Source organism: Eptatretus burgeri, chromosome 9, assembly GCF_056783735.1.
Source record: "Eptatretus burgeri isolate ZD-2024b chromosome 9, Ebu_testis_v1, whole genome shotgun sequence".
Taxonomy (NCBI): domain Eukaryota; kingdom Metazoa; phylum Chordata; class Myxini; order Myxiniformes; family Myxinidae; genus Eptatretus; species Eptatretus burgeri.
In genome coordinates this window covers 1729324-1751933 of record NC_140969.1, presented here as the reverse complement: position 1 = coordinate 1751933, position 22610 = coordinate 1729324, and the positions used below count along the sequence as shown (strand labels likewise).

General features: G+C 42.7%; 1 protein-coding gene across 2 annotated transcripts in view; it reads left to right on the top strand.

Moving 5' to 3' along the window:
* The first annotated feature begins 2721 nt into the window (after positions 1-2721).
* The window catches only part of LZTR1 (leucine zipper like post translational regulator 1), a 57821-nt gene continuing 37932 nt past the window's right edge, over positions 2722-22610 (top strand). Inside the window, exons 1-7 of one of the 2 annotated variants that reach the window (XM_085893870.1) lie at positions 2722-2909; positions 5185-5346; positions 7457-7519; positions 11597-11653; positions 12773-12852; positions 13438-13549; positions 17785-17868. In XM_085893870.1, the coding sequence (XP_085749996.1) occupies positions 5204-5346; positions 7457-7519; positions 11597-11653; positions 12773-12852; positions 13438-13549; positions 17785-17868 (539 nt within the window). In that variant the 5' untranslated portion in view covers positions 2722-2909; positions 5185-5203. Of the gene's footprint in view, positions 2910-4872; positions 5056-5184; positions 5347-7456; positions 7520-11596; positions 11654-12772; positions 12853-13437; positions 13550-17784; positions 17869-22610 lie in introns of those variants that run through there. The other variant, XM_085893869.1, reaches the window with a different exon arrangement.

The following is a 22610-nucleotide window of genomic DNA, read 5'->3' as shown; positions in this document are numbered from 1 at the left end:
TCACCCCCATTATAACCAAATGGGGTACGTTTGTGATTTTATTATTGCCAAATGTCAGGAATTTTTGAACATATCAAATTGAAACTTACACAGCTTATTTGTACGCATGTGTATAAAATCTGGTCAAAATTAATCAAAGGTCAAGGTCAATGGCAAAGCACATGTAAGTGGTTACCACTCTGTTTCAAAAATGTCAAAAAATGAAGTTTGTTCCATTTCCTTCTCACTACATTTTCCTGAAAGTGTAAGTCTGACAGTTCAGAACAAAAAAACTGTATAGCTTAATTACATATATAGATACATATATAGATACATATATAGATACATATATAGATACATATATATATATATATATATATATAGATACATATATATATATATATATATATATATATATATATATATATATGTATGATACTTTGAAGAAGGGGTACTTATTCTGATGGTTTTGCAAGTTTTCAATGAAATTACCTAATTTTTTTTCTTTTTTGGCAAAATAAATGAAGGTCATAGTATGTAACTTATTCTAGCAACTAATATAATAATCAAAATACCAATTTCTGGGATTATTAAGAAATAATACATACCTTTTTTATGACTGCTCTATTCAATGACTGTCAGATGCTGAAAAGCACTAAAAGAGAGAAGATTTATCGAACAAATTCTTGGACGTAAATTTTCAATTCAATCGATTCTTGGAGTAACAAAAAGCTCTCTAAATTCTCCAAAACTGTTTTAACTGCCTTCTAAATTAATAAAATATATTTTAAATACATGGAAAAATATTTTAAAATTTTTTTAAGAAAATTAATTTTTTAATCATTCAAAAAGTGTGCCGTGCAGTCGGACAAAAATGCAAAATTACTCTAAACCAAAGCCATGCATGTTTTCAATATTTTTTTTAATACTATTATATCTATATCACTGTGCCCCATTTGTAAATACATTTTAGTGAAAATTAACTGATGCACAGAAGAATAAAAGCATTTTTTTTTTTAAAAAACGTGACATTTGGGTTGGAAAGTTCGGTCAAGCCGCTGTAATTAAGTATCCACCTGGATCAGCTCAATTTTTTTACATTGATTATTGGTAGTAAGTTGAATAATTTAAGACACGTAAATATGAGTTATTGATAAACTAGTCATTTTGTTAGGGGATTTCATAGTCTCAGGCTCCAAAAGCGCAATAAAACAAAAAATAAAAATATGCCAGAATGTGCATATATCATGTGAATCCATCACTGACTGACACAAATGCTGATTTTCTCAGACGGTGGGTGACAACCTTTTGATTAGATGAGAAATTTCATATAGAATGTTTTATATGTTGTATTTTTGGATGGTCTAATATATGTCATATTTTAAGGTGAAACAAGAAAAAAGGCCAATACTGGGCATGTATATTCAATAAAAATCCTGTCGATTCAGTAATATACATCATAGACCCATGAACCTATATATTTTAAGGTCCTATGGAACACTGTCTGTGCAATGAACCAAATTTCATGACCAGTAGTAGTCTTTGTGACTTTCAAAAATGCCACTCAAGTCAGGGTATGCCCTAAAATAGGGGTGGTAACCACTTACATGTGCTTAGCCCAATGCCATCCCCAAAACACGTAAAACACCTGTTAGGTGGCAATTGGAAAATGTATCAACCACAATTGTTATACACAACTTTCCATCATCCAAAAACACTTGATGTCATCTTTTCCAAATTACCAAATTGCTGTTTCCATGGCAACTGGCAACGATTGTTTACTTGGATTTCGCTCGTGTCATGCTTTGCTCGACATCTTTGTCTGTGAGCAGGATCTCCTCCACGGTTGTGGACGGATTTGGGAGAAACTTCGTGGGCAGGTTGGGTGTGGAGGAAGGACGAATTGATTCTATTTTGGTGAAGATCCGAATCTGAGAATTTATTTTAGTTCTCCTAGTGCAAATGCAGCATTTAGAGATGGCGCCAAAAACGACATACATTGAGCATGACGTGCCAAGATGTGCTCGAGTTGTGGACGAGATGTCAAGATGTGGACGAGTTCTGATCAAACCTGCTGGATGAGTTTGTGCGGTGATGAAGTCCGGATCCAGATCTGGCCCTTCAGTGGATACAAAACGTAAACTGTTCAATCTGATGGACATTCGCTCTTCCGTCTACTGAGTGTCGTTCTCGTTTCCCATAACATTTGGGTGAACTGAAGATGGAAATTGAAACGGTTTATGTGGAGAGGTAAACGTTGTTGTAAGCACATCGTGGGATTTAGGTTATTGGGAAGTTTGTTTAATTTTTGTGTTGTTGCCAGAGCGACAGCAGCCGCTCGTTTAATGTTCTTTTTTTCCATTTAGGGGGTTTGTTCACATCTGGGATGTGACGTCATTGTGGAACACAAGGGGAAAAACCACAATCGATCTGAGGTTGGAGTGAGTACATGGGTCGTCGCGTTGTCCACTCCACCCACAGCATGTTCTCCAGGACGTGACTGGTCGTTTAACGTTTGTATGAGCCGATCCGTTTGAGGAGGTGTCGTGGAGTTGGTCGGCACGGTGGGCCCTTCCCTCCAATTTACACAACCATTACCCTGAGGGAAAGGACGATGTGATTGGACGAACTCGACGGACTTGGTTATTTTTACCCTTATCTTGATGATGTAAATATATACTTGGTCATTAATGTGGAAAAATGTATAGTTAAAATTAATTAATAGGGAAAGTACGGAGAACAACTTCCCACGTGACGTCATGAGGCTTCCTGTCAGGCTGGAAGACAGCTGGTGACAGGAAAGTGACGTCATTTCCTCGGATAAGGGGGAGGGTTTCCGAAGGGGTAAAACCCACAAGATATAATAACCGAGGTTCAATCTTGGAATTGTGTCGCATTTCGCTGTTACAGGGAGAAGAGCGTGAAAACAGGTGTGTGTGTGTGTGGTTGGGGTTGGTTGGGTGTGTTTGTGTGTGTGTGGTTGGGGTTGGTTGGGTGTGTTTGTGTGTGTGGTTGGGGTTGGTTGGGTGTGTTTGTGTGTGTGGTTGGGGTTGGTTGGGTGTGTTTGTGTGTGTGGTTGGGGTTGGTTGGGTGTGTTTGTGTGTGTGGTTGGGGTTGGTTGGGTGTGTTTGTGTGTGTGTGGTTGGGGTTGGTTGGGTGTGTTTGTGTGTGTGTGGTTGGGGTTGGTTGGGTGTGTTTGTGTGTGTGTGGTTGGGGTTGGTTGGGTGTGTTTGTGTGTGTGTGGTTGGGGTTGGTGGGGCGTGTTTGTGTGTGTGGTTGGGGTTGGTTGGGTGTGTTTGTGTGTGTGTGGTTGGGGTTGGTTGGGTGTGTTTGTGTGTGTGTGGTTGGGGTTGGTTGGGTGTGTGTGTGGTTGGGTGTGGGTGTGTGTGGTTGGGGTGTCTCTATGGGTGTGTGTGTGTGGTTGGGGGTGTGTGGGTGTGTCTGTGTGTGGTTGGGGGTGTGTGGGTGTGTCTGTGTGTGGTTGGGGGTGTGTGGGTGTGTCTGTGTGTGGTTGGGGGTGTGTGGGTGTGTCTGTGTGTGGTTGGGGGTGTGTGGGTGTGTCTGTGTGTGGTTGGGGGTGTGTGGGTGTGTCTGTGTGTGGTTGGGGGTGTGTGGGTGTGTCTGTGTGTGGTTGGGGGTGTGTGGGTGTGTCTGTGTGTGGTTGGGGGTGTGTGGGTGTGTCTGTGTGTGGTTGGGGGTGTGTGGGTGTGTCTGTGTGTGGTTGGGGGTGTGTGGGTGTGTCTGTGTGTGGTTGGGGGTGTGTGGGTGTGTCTGTGTGTGGTTGGGGGTGTGTGGGTGTGTCTGTGTGTGGTTGGGGGTGTGTGGGTGTGTCTGTGTGTGGTTGGGGGTGTGTGGGTGTGTCTGTGTGTGGTTGGGGGTGTGTGGGTGTGTCTGTGTGTGGTTGGGGGTGTGTGGGTGTGTCTGTGTGTGGTTGGGGGTGTGTGGGTGTGTCTGTGTGTGGTTGGGGGTGTGTGGGTGTGTCTGTGTGTGGTTGGGGGTGTGTGGGTGTGTCTGTGTGTGGTTGGGGGTGTGTGGGTGTGTCTGTGTGTGGTTGGGGGTGTGTGGGTGTGTCTGTGTGTGGTTGGGGGTGTGTGGGTGTGTCTGTGTGTGGGGTGGGTGTGTCTGTGTGTGGTGTGGGTGTGTCTGTGTGGTTGGGGTTGGTTGTGTGTGGTTGGGTCTGGGTGTGTGTGCGGTTGTATGTGTTTGGCTGTGGGTGTGTGTGCGGTTGTATGTGTTTGGCTGTGGGTGTGTGTGTGTGTGGTTGGGGTGTCTGTATGGGTGTGTGTGTGGTTGGGGTGTCTGTATGTGTGGGTGTGTCTGTGTGTCTGTGTGGGTGTGTCTGTGTGGGTGTGTCTGTGGTTGGGTGTGTGGGCGTGTGTGTGTGTGTGTGTGTGTGTGTGTGTGTGTGTGTGTGTGTGTGTGTGTGTGTGTGTGTGTGTGTGTGGGGGTGTGTCTGTGTGTGTCTATGGGCGTGTCTATGGGTGTGTGTGTGTGGTTGGGCATGTCTATGGGTGTGGTTGGGTGTGTGTGTATGGGTGTGTCTGTGTGTGTGTGGTTGGGTGTGTGGGTGTGTCTGTGTGTGTGTGGTTGGGGGTGTGTCTGTGGGTGTCTATGGGTCTCTGTGTGTGGTTGGGCATGTCTATGGGTGTGGTTGGGTGTGTGTGTGTATGGGTGTGTCTGTGTGTGTGTGTGTCTGTGTGTGTGTGGTTGGGTGTGTCTGTATGGGTGTATCTGTCTGTGGGTGTGTGTGTGTGGTTGGGTGTGGGGTTGGGTGTGTGTGTGTGTGTGTGTGTGTGTGTGTGTGTGTGTGTGTGTGTGTGTGTGTGTGTGTGTGTGTGTGTGTGTGTGTGTGTCTTTATGGGTGGGTGTGTTTGTGTTTGGGTTGTGTGTGTGTGTGTGTGTGTGGAGAGTGATGCCCCAGGAATGTGGTGAGACTGGATCGAAGAGGAAACTGTTGATGCAAGCGAGTTGGAAGTGATGGATGGGAGGGAAAGGGTGTTGTTTGGGGCATCTGTGTAGGACCTGCGAGATTGTCCACCATTCTGCACTTGTGTTCAAGGCTCCTTTGATGTTGATGTCTGTCACGTTAAAGATTGTTTGTTATTTTTAATATCGCGATAATTATCCATTTACCTCTCGCTCTAATGTTTTCATGATTAACCATTTCCTCCCCTTTGTTTTTTTTCCTCTGCTTCCCTTATGCAGCTTCTTCTCTTCAAACTCCATGGCAGCAGTTGAAGCTCTGAGCAAGCCTCTTGAACCTGGCTCATCAGATTGTGTGGAGTTCCTGACCCTGAATTTTGGTCATTTTGAGACTACGCACCGTTGGCGCCGCCTGCCTCCCTGCGATGAGTTTGTTGGTGCTCGGTGCGACCAATGTAGCTGCTTTGTACCGCAACAAGCAGCCATTTTTTATCATTGACTTTGCGATCTGAACTGTGAAAGTCGTCAAGTTGTCCCACTGTCTATTAAAAACGTTTACTATTCTTATTACTTAGGAAATCTAAAGATTTCGTAAGTATATTGATGACTTCCGTCGTGTGTGTGTGTGTGTGTGTGTGTGTGTGTGTGTGTGTGTGTAGGCACGATAACTCGAACGGAAGAAGCTACCAATGTCAAATTACACCACGTGATTCAGGAGGGTGATAGCTAGCGCTGATTAGATTTTGGTCAAAATCGGTCAAAGGTCAAGGTCACAGTGAGGTCAAACATCCAAAACATTCGATTTTTGATGGTTTGGTACAGAATCATCGTAGAAACTTCTGGTTTGCGTCGCTACCTTCTCAAGAGATAGCTTTTATTAGACAAGGTCAGAGGTCAAGTTGACGAATTCGTAAGTACCAGTCTATGACTGCTTATTTTATCGATTAGGATCAGGCTTCATGATGACACTGAGTTTAACTTTATTTGTTGGAATGGTAGGATTGGTGTTCAACAAATGCAAACTCAGCTCTTTGGCTGTTTTCTGTCTGTTGTGTATAGTGTGTCGTTGAAACCCTTCAAAAGCAAGAGAACCCCCCCGCCCCCCCCAATCTTTCTCCATCCCCACTCCCTTTGTCTTTGAAAGTCTCACAACAAAATGTGGTTTCACTTTCATGTGAAGTCGAGTTTTCTTGTCGTTTTTCCATCACCTGAAGGCTATTTCGATAAAATACCTCTGGATCCTGAATGCCCACAGGTGTTCGCTGCACTCCCTTCCATATCGCAGTGCTAGTGGGGCAGATAACAGTAATTTTCGAGTGGAATCTTGCAAATGATGATACAAGCATCAAATTTGGCACATTTGTTCTCCAGGGGATTCTAATCAAATCTGCCTGATTGGCCATTTGAAAATCCAAATTTTGAAATATTTGAAAAAAAAAAAACTTCAAAAAAGTCAAGATCACCAATCAATGTTGGATGCTGGCTGAGATTGGTGAATGTTTCAGAAACATCATCAAAGACGTTCCAAATCTGCCATGCAGTTTTCTTACCTTTACCACGGAAGGCAGACACGACGTCACATCCAGTGAACGCATGGAAGTATCGGATCCCTCTCGCTTTCTCAGGCCCTATTGCAGAAATTACCTCATGGACTGGAATCCATCGTGCCTTGGCTCCTTGGCCAAAGGCAATCCACATGTTCTCAAGACAGAGTTCCTGTAAGGATGGCAGTACAGATATTGCTATGACTAGTTACATCCGTGTTATTAGCCTTAATGATAATGGACTTGCTACCATCCGTCGTTGCATCCCTGGCGTGTACAAATATTCGAGCTTCAGCTTCTTCATGACAACATGGAGACACAGCATCCAGTGACTTCCTTGTGTTGCTAATGGCATCTTCTCCTTTTGTGACAATGACTGTGCTTGTCGTCTGTGCTTCACACATCTTTTCCACAAGGAAGTGAAACAGCTCAGTCTTGTTGCTGTCATCTCGAAGAAAGCTTCTCCAGTGACTTGGGGTCTTACTGGTTCCTGTCACTCTTCTTCTGATTCCTTGCCCCCTTTTCGACCTTGCCTCGGACTTCAGACTTGACTTCTTGTACACATCAAACACTACGTCCACCCTCTCGTACCTGGCACCATAGGATTCCACCTTTGGGATGATGTCTTCTTTATCATAGTCATCAAATATCTTTGAAGTGCTTGGAGGTTGGGCATTGATAAGTGCTGAGCCATCAATGATGACTGCATCTCCCCTTGGTTCTCTGTCTGGGATGTTCACTTGCACTTTAAGAATTTCAGCCAGCTGTGACTTCAAATATATATATATATATATATATATATATATATATATATATATATATATATATATATATATATATATTTTCAAATGTTTCAATATTTGGATTTTCAAATGGCCAATTGGGCAGATTTAATCAGCCCTGCAGAACAGAAATGCCAAATTTGATGCTTGTATCATAATTTGCACGATTTTTCTATCTACTAAACTATGCCCAGAGGTGTATTCTGTTACATTTTTGTTGTTTTTCAGGCGCAGTAAGCATACTGTGGTGGCTTACAAGGATGCTATCTACGTGTTTGGAGGAGACAATGGGTGAGCAAAATGTTCAAACATCAAAACTCACCGATGATGTCCGTCAATCTGCTGCCCGGTTCCTCGCTGCTGTGGTTACCATCTCTCTTATACTTTGTAGTGGACATTACTTGTTCATTTGTGCTCTGATCTTGTCTTCGGTGTTCATGGAGCTTCAATGTAAACTTTTAAACATGTGTCTTTACAATCTTGCTTCAACTTCGAAATGTTTATCCTTTAAAGTCAACTTGGTTTCTTCGAGCAACACTCAAAAAGAATTCCCACCGTGAGATTATAAAAATGCAGTCGCGGTACCAGGTGGTTACGGAATGAGAAGATCGGTTTCAAGCATGTGCTTGTGTGTTTTGCAATTTTAAGTTTGAACCTGACAAAAGACGAGTAATTTGTGTGGAATAGTTCGGGTAAAATTTGAACCACTGATGTGGTTTTACCAAAACTACTCTGTCTTCTTCCTTGAGCGACTTTGTAGGTGTACTTCAGCCGATTGCACGATTCAAGACCATAACCGCAGTTGGAACCCGTGTTTCCATTGCCTTGGTGTGACTTAGCTCGCTGCTGTTACGGTAGTTTACATAATTAAAATGAAGACCAATAACTGCACCGTAGTCCCAAGAAGAATGCCAGACGCCACACACACACACACACACACACACACACACACACACACACACACACACACACACACACACACACACACACACACACAATGTATTGGTAAGTACTTACAAAATTTATTTTATTTGAAGTTAAAACCTTAACTTGTAAACAATTTGACTGATTTCCCAACTGCCCAGATCATCGGCGTGGCACCGTTTATCATCGAGGTTTCGATCCTTTCAGCCCAGAACCTCTCGAAACGGCAGATCCACAACTCCGGTCGCTGTTCCACATCAGTAGATTACTCAACATCAATGGACCCACAACCTCAAAGTTGTGTCCAGACAGTCAACACAACAATGTAATATCCTTAATTCAAACTTATTTAAAGTAATACTACATTTGAATAACTTCAATCAAACATCACTTTATATGATAATATATTCGGCAATAAACACTTTACCTTGTGGACACGTCCATTACACAGCACCTCCATCTAACCATCGACTCAAACTGTCATTCAAGTATTCAATATGTCATTAATAACCAATTTTATTATGCTGCACTGCGTATCCGAGTTGTTCGGGTTAGCTCAAAAGTGAAGGTGCATAATTAGACACAGGATGTTATCTATATTGTTGCCGAAATGACTTGTAAGGGTTAATAATGTATAGCTTTGAATAGTTATTTCCCTTCGTGCATGTTTTAACATTAGAGTGAGATAAAATGAACTGTGGTACGAATATGCGTTGATAATCATATAGGAAGCATGTCGTCTCCCCTCCCAATGTTTATTTATAAAACCGCTTCTCCCTAAACCTTGGCCTGGGTGACACCTAAACGGCCTTGAGGTGTGGTGCGGACAGGCCTGGGTGACGTCACAGGGCAGGTCGTGGATGGAGGTGTTAAAAGGAGCTCCGGATAGTGCGCAGGATACTCAGGACAGTTCGCTAAGCAGCTCAGTCGAGTCGGTTAAGTGCTGGGCTCGAGTGTGCGGGTGAACCAACACCTCCCATCATCACACCATCCGCTCCTCTCCAGACCAGTGCAGCGGCCCCAGCATTGTACAGAGCTTCCCTTTTGACCTGCAGAACCAGGGTCCCTGCCTGCCTCTCTGCTCAGGACACACCCCCTTGGACTTCCCCCGCCCGCACATCAGATATTCTGTTTCTCGGCAGTATCTCTCTTGTCCTCTACTGTGGAATACTGGAGGCCTTGAGGATAGATACGATTTTGTCCGACTGTACAAAACCCCAGGGTGCATATTTATTGTGTAACTAAAACTGTATCATGTGTTGTAATGAGTATCTTTTCTTGTTCTCCCCTTTTCCGCAATAAACATGCATCAAACTCACTGGGTCACTTGGGTGATTCAAACTGCTGCGATCACTGAGGCACAATAGCTGAGTTGGCTCTTAGAAGTCCTTTTTGAGGATAATCGAGTTTGAATGCGTAACGCTCCATGAAATCACGTTGAACCGGCTTGGGGCGCCTACTCCGATTGGCCGGCGTGATCCCCACAACAATATAAAGTGCCTCGAGAAAGTCTACACCCCCTTTCAAAATTTTCACCTTTTGTTGCCTTTTTGCTGAGAATTAAATTGCATTAAACCAAACTTTTTCCACCTTTATTTATACATTGTAACCAATAATTTCCAAGTGAAAAAACAAATTCTTCAAATTTCAGAAAATTAATTAAAAATACAAAATTATAATATCTTGGTTGGAGTGTCCACCCCCCCTGAGTTAATATTTGGTGGAATCACGTTTGACAGCAGTTACAGCTGTGAGTCTGTTGTGATAGGTCTCTATCAACTTTGCACATCTTGATTGGGGAATATTTTCCCATTCTTCTGAACAAAACTGTTCAAGCTCAGTCAAGATGTGTGGGGAGCGTTGATGGACAGCAATCTTCAAGTCATGCCACAGATTTTCGATGGGATTTAGGTCGGGGCTCTGACTGGGCCATTCAAGGACATTTATCTTTTTGTTCCTTAGCCACTCCAGTGTAGCTTTAGATGTGTGTTTCGGGTTGTCATGCTGAAGGGTGAACTTCCGTCCCAATTTGAGCTTTCTTGCAGAGGGCAACAGGTTTTCCTCGATGATTTTTCTGTATTTTGCTCCATCCATTTTCCCTTCCATCCTGACAAGTGCCCCAGTCCCTGCTGATGAGAAACATGATGCTGCCACCACCATGCTTCACTTTTGGTGATGGTGTTCTTTGGGTGATGTGATGTGTCGCGTTTGCACCTAACGTAAAGTTTTGTATTTCGGCCAAAAAGTTCCATCTTTGTTTCATCGCACCGCAAAATTTTTTTCCCCATGGCTTCAGTCTCCAGAGTGGTTTTTTGCATACCTCAAATGGGACTCAAGGTGGGCTTTTTAAAGTGATGGCTTCCTTCTTGCCACCCTACCATACACGCCAAACTTGTGGAGTGCTTGGGATATTGTCACATGTACACAGTGACCAGTCTTTGCCATAAAGGCCTGTAGCTCTTTCAAAGTTTCCATTGGCCTCTTGGTGGCCTCTCTGTTCAGTCCTCTCCTTGCTTGGTCATCCAGTTTGGAGGGACGACCTGATCTGGGCAGGGTCTTGGTGGTACCATACACCTTCCACTTCTTAATGATTGTCTTGACTGTGCTTCAAGGGATATTCAAGGCCTTTGAAATATTTTTTATAACCATCCCCTGATCTGTGCCTTTCCACAACTTTATCCTGGAGGTCTTTTGAATGCTCCTCAGGGTTTACGGTTGAGTCTTTGCTGTGAAATGCACTACCCCAGCAGATGAAACCTACAGGAACAGCGTTTTTTTTATTCTGAAATAATCAGAATCACAACTTGACACACATGGGGGCCAATTAACTTGGTGTGTGATTTTGAAGGTGATTGGTTACACCTGAGCTAATTTACAATTGCTATTATAAGGGGGATGGACACTGATCCAAACCAATATATTCTAGTTTCGTATTTTTAATTAATTTTCTGAAATTTGTAGAATTTGTTTTTCATTTGGAAGTTGTGGGTTATGATGTGTAAATAAAGGTGGAAAAAGTCTGATTTAATGTAATTTAATTCCAGGTAATAAGGTAACAAAAGGTGAAAATTTTGAAAGGGGGTGTACACTTTCTGTGGGCACTGTACTGTGATGTCATCATTGCACGTTTGATACCTTATCTCCGTCATCAAAAAATGATCTGTCGTATTTGGTGCTGCTTATGAGGGAATTGCATTGTATGAGGAAATTATGAGCGAATTTTGAAAATCTCTGATCAAACCTGTTGGTTAACTTTTGCAAATCCATTTGACTGTTGCAAGCTGCCGATCGGGGGTCGTGTTCAACTGTCATGCCTTGTGCAGACCTTTCCTTTTCCCTCACTTAATTTTATCCTTGGCTTTGTTTTATCATCTTCATGCGTAACATTATCATCTTTATCTCTTTCCTCGTCACCCCACAACACCCTCCAATAATGTTAACTAGTAAGAACATGCTGAATGACCTGCTGCGATTTGATGTGAAGGATTGCTCCTGGGGTCGGTAAGTTTGCACTTTATCTTGCTCTTCATTCGATTGTATTTTAAAAATATATATCGAAGCATCATCGGTGTGTTTTTTTTTTTTTGTCCATTGCGTATGTTACAACGTAGAGCGGATGGGGACGGTTAAGGAATTATGCATTGTGGTGGTTGTGGTAAAATATTGTCGCGTCAGAGGCCCAGCGAACACAGATTCTCTGCGACGGAGGTCTAAAGAACTCCGCGAATGACCCAAGTGATCTTCGAATTTGCAGTGTTCTTGTAACAAGTTATTATGTTAAATTGACAATGATACTTCCCCAAGGATCGTTGAATGACATTCCGAAACTGATGGTAGCTCGTGGGCGGAAAGGCAAAAGGTGGGAAGATGGTTCTTATAGTCAAGGTTTTATTAAAATGTATATTGGGATAAGGATGAACAAGACAGACTATAAATAACGGAGTAGAACTTAAAATTTTAAAATATATATGTACATACAATGTTGACTTAAGCTCCAGGTTCAGTGATCCAATTTATTTATTTATTTATTTATTTAACATTTGTTTCATGAAGGTGAACTTGTGACCATGTCATGATTTGTTGAAGCCACAATATACAATGTCATAATTGAAATGTTCAGCATTATAGAGGAAAAATGGGGTCTGATTTCTGATCTCCAAACCCTTTTACTCCTCGGACAGTTTTGTTAAAAAAATTTCCATTGGTTATTGTCGTTAAAATTTTGAACATTTTGTCTACTCATAGCAGTTAATTAATGTGATGGTGAGCCTTTACTCAGTACTTTTAATTTATCGGTATTAACGATAAAGAAAAAGGACAGATGTGGCTTGAATAAATGTGTATCATTTATTACCTCTGCCACCTCAGGTGGATGGAGGTTATGACTTCACCCCTGTCTGTTTGTTTGGATGTCTGTGAGCAGGATATCTCAAAAAGTTATGGACGGATTTGGATGAAACTTGCTGGACAGGTTGAGTGTGTGCCGAGGACAAATTGATTCTTAATCCGGATCCAAGAATTTTGAAAGTTATTCTTCATGATTGAGTGATAGCTAATTATATAACCGTTACAGATTAAAAGGCTGATCCTTAATCAAGGTCCTTCCTCTTCTTCCATCAGGGCTTTCACTACAGGTGCTCCTCCTGCTCCTCGGTATCACCATTCGGCCGTGGTGTACGGCAGCAGCATGTTTATTTTCGGTTCGAGCTTCTCCATACAGCATTTTGTTTTGTCTACTCCTTGTCTAACCCACACTTAACCATTCTCAAATATTTAAGCGAGTGTTTCTCTTTCTCTCTCTCTATCTCTATCTCTATCTCTATCTCTATCTCTATCTCTATCTCCCTTTATCTCTCTTTATCTCTCTCTATCTCTCTCTATCTCCCTTTATCTCTCTTTCCTCTCTCTTATCTCTCTCTTTATCTCTCTCTATCTCTCTTTATCTCTCTCTATCTCTCTTTTTCTCTCTTTATCTCTCTTTATCTCTCTCTATCTCCCTTTATCTCTCTTGCCTCTCTCTTATCTCTCTCTATCTCTCTCTATCTCTCTTTATCTCTCTTGCCTCTCTCTCTCTCTCTCTCTCTCTCTCTCTCTCTCTCTCTCTCTCTCTCTCTTGCTTAATCCCTCCCCCCGCCAACCCTTGCAAACACACACACACACACACACACACACACACACACACACACACACACTTTTGGGGGTTAAAAATATAATTCCTGATTTGTGATGTTATCGTGTACTTCTTTCATCTTCGCATGTTTACATGTTGCTTATGTGCTTGTTAGGTGGCTACACAGGGGACATCTATTCAAACTCCAACCTGAAAAACAAGAATGACCTGTTTGAGTATAAATTTGCCACCGGCCAGTGGATTGAATGGAAAACGGAGGGCGGCAGGTAAGGCGAGGAAGAGGGGGGCAAGGCAAAGCGGATTTCCACTCCTCACCCACACCATAAACCCAATCCAACCAAAATTGTTTCAGGGTTAATTTGCTTTCTAAAATGATTTTGACTTTAGAGATTGCCTACCCTGATCATTGCTTATTCAGTGTGGCCTACACCTGCCTGGGATGGGGGTTTTTTGTTCAAGTATTTCCATCAATTTGATTATGAGAAATTCACAATAATTTTGCATTCAATTTGATTTTTTAAAGTTTTTTTGGCTGAAAATAACAACCAAGGTTCATGATTATGGAAGCATTGTTTATGTAAGATGAAGAATAATTTAAAGTCAAAATGTCTCTGGCAATTCTCAGAGAGCTGCTTCAACGCTGGTGAGTCTGGCATTTCACTCAAGCAGATTGGCAGGGACTGCAAGCAGCCATCTCCCTTCAGGACTGATCTCCCATATCTCCTGTCCCTGATGTTAACTCGGTCTGGGAATTCTTCCACAGAAACCTGCGCTCTTTATTTATCCCATCTCATCTTCAATTATCCTACTCTCCTTCTTCCCATTGTACACTGAATCATATGGTGAGACAGTTGCAAGGAAACAACTTGCCTTCTCTTCCTGGAAGGCAAATCTGACTGAAGGCAATCTCGGTGCATTCCACAAAATCCACAACAAGTGTGTGTTCACTCTCAGGACAACTAGAAAACAACATCTGTCAAACTTTAAAAAATGAACTTTCAAACTTGTCTCCTTCCTCTAAAACCTGGTGGTGCCTTGCGAAGTCTCTCTCTCTCTCTCTGTAGTATGCTCCCCCTCCATCTCTTCCTTTCCCTCTCTTCAAATGGCACCACAGCCGACTCCACCCGTGAGAAGGCCAAATGTCTCAATTCTGTGTTTGCTTCCAAATTTTGTGCCCCCAATCCTTCACTCTCTGTACCCATCTTTCCCTGTCATTCCCATCTGCTCCTGGACTCTGTCTCTTTTGCACATGAGAATGTGGAGGTTATTTCAACCCTTGAATCTGACTTTTACTGGACTGGATTGCATCAACTCATGTGTCCTAAAAATCTGCTCTGCTGCTCTTGCCCATTCTCTCTCTCTCTCTCTCTCTCCCTCTCTCTCTCTCTTTTCCTCCCTCTCTCTCTCTCTCTCTCTATCTCGATCTCTCTCTCTATCTCTCTCCCTAGCTCTCTCTCTATCTCTCTCTCTTTCTCTATCTCTATCTCTATCTCTATCTCTATCTCTATCTCTATCTCTATCTCTATCTCTATCTCTATCTCTATCTCTATCTCTATCTCTATCTCTATCTCTATCTCTATCTCTATCTCTATCTCTATCTCTATCTCTATCTCTATCTCTATCTCTATCTCTATCTCTATCTCTATCTCTATCTCTATCTCTAATTTCTATCTCTATCTCTATCTCTAATTTCTATCTCTATCTCTATCTCTAATTTCTATCTCTATCTCTATCTCTAATTTCTATCTCTATCTCTATCTCTAATTTCTATCTCTAATTTCTATCTCTAATTTCTATCTCTAATTTCTATCTCTAATTTCTATCTCTAATTTCTATCTCTATTTCTATCTCTATTTCTATCTCTATTTCTATCTCTATTTCTATCTCTATTTCTATCTCTATTTCTATCTCTATTTCTATCTCTATTTCTATCTCTATTTCTATCTCTATTTCTATCTCTATTTCTATCTCTATTTCTATCTCTATTTCTATCTCTATTTCTATCTCTATTTCTATCTCTATTTCTATCTCTATTTCTATCTCTATTTCTATCTCTATTTCTATCTCTATTTCTATCTCTATTTCTATCTCTATTTCTATCTCTATTTCTATATCTATTTCTATTTCTATTTCTATCTCTATTTCTATCTCTATTTCTATCTCTATTTCTATCTCTATTTCTATCTCTATTTCTATCTCTATTTCTATCTCTATTTCTATCTCTATTTCTATCTCTATTTCTATCTCTATTTCTATCTCTATCTCTATCTCTATCTCTATCTCTATCTCTATCTCTATCTCTATCTCTATCTCTATCTCTATCTCTATCTCTATCTCTATCTCTATCTCTATCTCTATCTCTATCTCTATCTCTATCTCTATCTCTATCTCTATCTCTATCTATCTATCTCTATCTCTATCTCTATTTCTATCTCTATTTCTATCTCTATTTCTATCTCTATTTCTATCTCTATTTCTATCTCTATTTCTATCTCTATTTCTATGTCTATTTCTATCTCTATTTCTATCTCTATTTCTATCTCTATTTCTATCTCTATTTCTATCTCTATTTCTATCTCTATTTCTATCTCTATTTCTATCTCTATTTCTATCTCTATTTCTATCTCTATTTCTATCTCTATTTCTATCTCTATTTCTATCTCTATTTCTATCTCTATTTCTATCTCTATTTCTATCTCTATTTCTATCTCTATTTCTATCTCTATTTCTATCTCTATTTCTATCTCTATTTCTATCTCTATTTCTATCTCTATTTCTATCTCTATTTCTATCTCTATTTCTATCTCTATTTCTATCTCTATTTCTATCTCTATTTCTATCTCTATTTCTATCTCTATTTCTATCTCTATTTCTATCTCTATTTCTATCTCTATTTCTATCTCTATTTCTATCTCTATTTCTATCTCTATTTCTATCTCTATTTCTATCTCTATTTCTATCTCTATTTCTATCTCTATTTCTATCTCTATTTCTATCTCTATTTCTATCTCTATCTCTATCTCTATCTCTATCTCTATTTCTATCTCTATTTCTATCTCTATTTCTATCTCTATTTCTATCTCTATCTCTATTTCTATCTCTCTCTCCCCTTTTCACCCTGTCATTTGCACTCGGTCATCTTCAATCTGCTTGGAAATCCGACAACTTCACTGCACGACATAAAAAGGTGAAAAAAACTGATCTTCTTAATTACAGACCTATCAGCTTACTTCCAATCATCAGGAAGGTCATGGAATCCATCATTCACGACAAGTTGAGACGAAATCCTTCCGTTTCTCAAACGACCTCGTCCCAGATCACCAATTTGGTTTCAGACCAAGTCACTCCACCTTGGACATGCCGCTTATACTCTTCCAACAATTGATGGAGGTCTTCAATGTCTCTCTTTCTGAGGGACGTCTCTGTCAATTCATGTCTCTCTGAGGGATGGCGCACTTTGTTATTCAACACTGCATGTAAAGCACCTACAGGGAAGTTTATAGTCTGGTAGTGAATCAAACCCGGAATAGGCTACTTGAAGGTAAGTGTGCGATCCCACACCACCCTTTTGGACGAGCACACAATGTTGACGTAACCCTTTGAATTTTTTTTTTTTCCTTATCCATTTTTTCTCAGAGTTTTAGGATTTGAAGCTATGACTTTTATGTTTTATAAAGTTGTTTAAAACTATCATTAAGGCTTAAAATGCACCATTGGTCTTGTGTACTTCTTGGTGTTTTTCTTTATGTCAAACTCAACCTTGCCACTACAACAGAGTAGAATTGTATGTTAATAAGAGTTCCCTCACAAGGAATTTTACTGCAGGAGGCCACCATTAGGCCCATTAAGCCTCCACAATGGTTGCCAACCTATGTTTGTATGAGCTGCAGCCTGTTTAAATGCAAAGCAGCACATTTTTAAAAAGTCTTTGGTACGACTCAGCTGGGATTCGAAACGCTGGCTTACCAGATTCAGAGCCGACGCTCTAACCATTACACCACTGAGTCTAATTGAAGGTTCACGTTTAGGAAGAACGTGTGCGTCGTTATCAATCAGAGAGAGCTTTTTGAGGAGATTATTCGGTTGAGTTTTCTCCAAATCGTTTTGATCTGAAACGTAACCCATTGTTAGTGTTCAGGTCCCATGAAGGAGCTTCAAAATGTATAAATGCCATGTGAGACAAAGATATTAGCAAGTATCCAGTGTACCTTTACATGTGTTTACAAGGCCATTAACAAATGATGGATAAACGAACGCAGTATATGGGATTTGAAACCTGGGCTCCCAACACCAGTGGGAACACCAAACCGGCCAACCCAACCTTATTAATAGCTCACATTGAATCTCCCTGGATTTCCATAAATGGAGTCTTTTGGCATGGACTCCCACACTCGAACCATTATTCCACCGAGTCTGGTTAAATACCCAAGGTGACCAAGTAGAAAAGCTAACTCTGCTTTCCCATCATTGTGCACAGCTTGTTCACACATCTCTCCCGCAGGGTGCCTGTTGCTCGCTCTGCTCATGGTTCTACAGTTTACGAAGACCGCCTGTGGATTTTTGCCGGCTATGACGGAAATGCCAGGTAATTACGCCATGTTGCCTGACAATTTGTTTGGTGTTTATCCATTACATAACATTTACAATCACACAATGCAATTACAGTGGTATATTGATGCAGGAATTGTACATTTAACCCAGAATAGGTGTGCTGTTTACTTTGCTGGAATTCAAACTTTTGCTGAACACGGGATTTTTTGTACACATGATCGAAGCTTATGGAATAGCTAGAAATATCTGAAAGACATTTGAAATCCAAATTATTGTTATGGCCAGGGGTTCAGAGGTTCGTCACGAGTGGAAGCCCCCTCATTCCTTCAGAACACCTGGTCCTGATTACACCAGCCACGGATAACTCCATGGTCTAGCGGGTTGTAAAGCAACCACGACCGTCAATTATCCTCGTCAACTCTAACAGGGTTATCCATCTGACACCGTTTACCCAAGGAGGTGACTAAATTTACCTAGTTTCATACCCTAAGCGCACACTCGAGTTACTGCCGAGCGATACAGCGAGTGTACGCTGGCTAACAAGAGCAAATTAGGTGGGGTACAACTTCCCGTCTAACTATGCTTGTATACTGTGTTGGACTAATGAAGGAAAGGACAAACTGATAGATTTGAAATAACAACCAACAATTATTTATTTACACACACACAAGCAAGCAATCATTTAGAAGTGAGTATTTACAGCCGAAAGGCACAAAAGAGCAGATTTCACCCTAACACGTGTTCTTGTACAATCTTATTTACACAAAAGACACATGATCATCATTCAATCCGTGGAGAAGAAAAACCGAGAAGAAAAGAAAAGTATGGAGTGTGGGGTCGAGTCCTTCCCTTACCTCACAAAGGCCAACGGGGCTATTCCAGTCCAAATATACTGGGGGGGGGGGGGGGATGTGGAAGATTGAAAGTGGAGTGGCGATGGGATGTACAGCTGCATTTCTGAGACGTCCAGAACAAGTAGGCAAGTCCTCTCTGGCATCCCTGGTATGTCAACGGAAAGAAACTCCTTTTCCTCCAGAGCAAAGTTCACAGAAATGCTGTTTCTGGTGCGTTCCATCCCCTCAAGCTGCTTAAACTCCATGTCATACTCTCCACATGAACCAGGTCGTGTTCTGCGCTCCATGTACTGCTCACATGACGAGCTTTGAGGTGACTCTCCCTGTATACCCTGGCTTCTTCTTCCTCACTGGATATAGTTTTCTACCTTCTCTCTTGTACAAGCCTATCTCTCATTCGTGCACATCCGATGGGGGCATGTCCACGATTCAGTTTGTGGAAAATCCCACCATCTCTGAGGGAGCTTTCAACGCAGCCCCCACCCCTCCTTTCATGTGTCCGAGGCAGTGACGAGGGCCCCGCTCCCTCCCTCTTGTGTAAACGTTCAGTCTATAGTGCGCACCGTTTCATGCATGCAAGATGTGCCGCACTTTATTATGTATGGGGAAAGCGCTGCACCTCGTGCCATGGACATGCATGTAAGAAGCGCTGTGTTTCACCACAAATGCACAAAGCGTCCCGCTTTGTGCTATGAATGCGCGAAATGCAAGAAGGAAGAATGTGGGAAAGCTTTTCGGTGCCGGTCCGGAGGATTAATTGTTTACGGTGAGCGATGAGTTGTTGGTGGTAAATAATAAAAGAATGAGTTGGTTTGAATGATGAGGAAGACGACGCACCAAAGGATGATAACCCTGCCTGGTTGAAAGAAAGACTGACGAGATGAAAGAGGGGTTGTTGAGGGTTAGTGGTGGATTGAGAAAGGCAGAGGGGGGAAGGGGATTGTTGGAACGGACCGATGGGGTGAAGGAGGGAGAGATCGAAAGGAATAGAAGGGGGAGGGAAGACGTCACACCGAGGAAACAAACTAATCTTAACGCTTGTCCCCCCCCAAACCCTTAGACAAGGGGCAAAGGTCTATCTATACCTACACATAGACAATTGAAATAACTCATCCTCGAGTCGCCTACGTGTCCATGCACGTTCTCCCCCGTGGTACATTTCCAAAACCATCATAATACTGTATAATTGTTGGATTTATGGTCTTCTTCTCTTGGGTAATCACCCCTTCTGCAAAGCAAAAGTGGTCTCTCAACACAGGTGAACATTCATAAGAAGAAAAGAGGCAAAAATGTAGATTTGAAAACTCTTTTATTGGATGTGTATCAAATTCTCTCCCCTCCCCTTATGCTGTGTCCGGCGTGTGTTTGTGGACGCCCGACTGTGTCTGCAGACGTCCTCCTGCAGTTGAGTTACTTTGTTTTGGAACTTGGTGGCAGGATTTGCACTCCGGCCACCAGAATACCACTTCATGCTGCAAAACCCACAAATGTAAGGAAATCTGCAAACCCACTCCGTGGGAGTACCTCCTCTGTGCTGCTAACCTCCACAGGACAGCTCACCGGATGATCGGATTGGGGTAAAGCCTTCGCGACCCCCATTCCTTGATGATAGGAGGAAAATCATGGGGTAATTAACCTCCAGTCAAATTGCGGTGGAGGAGTGGTGCTGAGGTGTCGTCCACCAGACAGAGATCTCCTTGGGTTAACCTGAGGCGGTCCCTTCGGGTGGGTGCCTGAAATGTCCTATCCCAAAGAGAGGATGATCACCTGTCTCTGTTATCTGAGCTCAAGCATTTGGACATCGGTATTGCAACACTCTCTGAGGTTCGGAGACCGGATTGCGGCGAGATCATGGCGGGTGGTTACACCTACTATTGGTCTGGTCATTCTGATGGTTATCATGCCCAAGGAGTTGCTGTAGCTGTGTCCAACAACCTGACTCCAATGATAATTAATTGAGGTAACACCAGTCAACGAGTGTATTTTGAGACCGAAGGATTCGTCACTCCTTGGGTGTCATTTCCCTGGTCTCTGTTTATGCTCCGACTGAGGCGAGTGATCTCACCATGAAGGACCCATTCTATGCCTCGTTTGAGTCTGTGGTTGATCAGTGCCCCGGGTGAGATACACTTCCAGTCTTGGGGGATTTCAATGCATCAACTGGAACTGATGGGGATGGTTATAGGACATGTGTTGGTCTCCATGGGTCTAGAACTGTGAACCAGAATACCATTAAGTTCCTTGACTTTGCAAGAAGTCATGGACTTACGGTGGCCGGTTCATGGTTTTGGCACCCACAGGCTCATCGCTGGACTTGGTATTCCAACGCTGGTGGTGTGGCAAAGGAGATTGACCATGTGCTCGTTGATGGTCGCTGGAGGATGATCCAGAACTGCAGGGTCTACCGGAGTGCTCAGTTCTTCAATGCTGACCACAGGCTTGTTGTAGCAACTCTGAAGTTGCATCTTAAGTCCGGAAAATGGTACCATCCCAGCCTAGGCTGGATGTTGGCAAGCTCAATAATGAGAGAGTAGCTGAGGAGTTTATGAACAGGCTGATTGGGGATTTGGGGGTCTGGCTCCTTTCGGAAATCCTGAAGAGTTGTGGAGTGCCTTCAAGACCACCGTACTTGATGTTGCCAGTGGATGTCTTGGAACTCACCGGAAGGCAAAGAAGAATTTTTTTCTCAAGGGACACTGGATACCATTGACCAGAGTCGCAGAGCTGAGCTGTTCTGGGAGCTGAGGCAAAAAACTGTACGTGCGCTGAGGGTGGACAGAGAGGCCGAAGTGTGAGGAATCTGAGCCAAGTGATTCTTGTCCTGCTTACAGGGGAATTCACGCATTACGTTCCTCCAAACCCGTCCTGGGGTGAACTGCAGTGAGAGCGGAGGGTGGTGGGCTCTTGACAGAGGAGTCTGAGGTAACGGCCTGGTTACTTTGAGTGGCTGCACCAGGCTGATCCACCAGCTGTCGAGTTGGATGTCAGGGTCGTTGCTATCCCTATTGCTGACCCTCCAATCAACTGTGATCCACTTTGATTGTGGAAACATAGGCTGTGGTGAACCGGTTGAAATGTGGTTAAGCTTCAGGGATCTGTGGTATCGACGCTGAACTTCTCAAGACTGGTGAAAATGCTGTACTTGTGTCAATGCATGCAGTTCTGTGCTCTGCCTGGAACACAGGCGTCATCCCAAATGACTGGAAGAGGGGCTTTGTTGTCCTCAGGAACGGGAAGGGTGATCGCCAGGACTGTAACAACTACCGAGGTGTGACGCTGCTCTCAGTACCAGGCAAGGTCTTTGCTCGGATAATTCTTGAGTTCTTCACCATCTGCTTGAGCACCAGCGTCCAGAGCAGTCAGGCTTTACACCAAAGAGGTCAACGATTGACCGTCTCCTTGCTCTTCGCGTCCTCACCGAAAGCAGACGAGAGTTTTGGCAAGGGCTGCTTGCAGCCTATGTTGATCTCTCTGAAGCGTTCTATTCAGTGAATGAGGATGTTCTCTGGAGGATTCTTGGTCTTCGTGGGGTGCCACCAAAACTGATCACTCTGCTGTCTGAACTGTACTCTGTTCTGAGTGCTGTGAGATGTGGTGATACCATTTCTGACTTATTTCCAGCTCTTTCTGGAGTTTGTCAGGGTGTGTACTGGCCCCCACACTTTTCAGCACTTGTATGGACTGGATTCTGGGGAGAATGTCAGAGAGGTCAAGCTGCGGTACATCATTTGGGAATGTCAAGATCTCTGACCTTCATTTCACAGACAATGCAGTCATCCTTGCAGAGACTCGAGATATCCTTTTGGGGGCCCTCGAGGTGCTGAATGAGGAGTCGGAACCGCTGGGATTACGGGTTTCCTGCATCCCCCCCTCCCTCATCGCCCCTCCTCCCCTCCCTCCTCGCTCCTCCTTCCCATCTTCT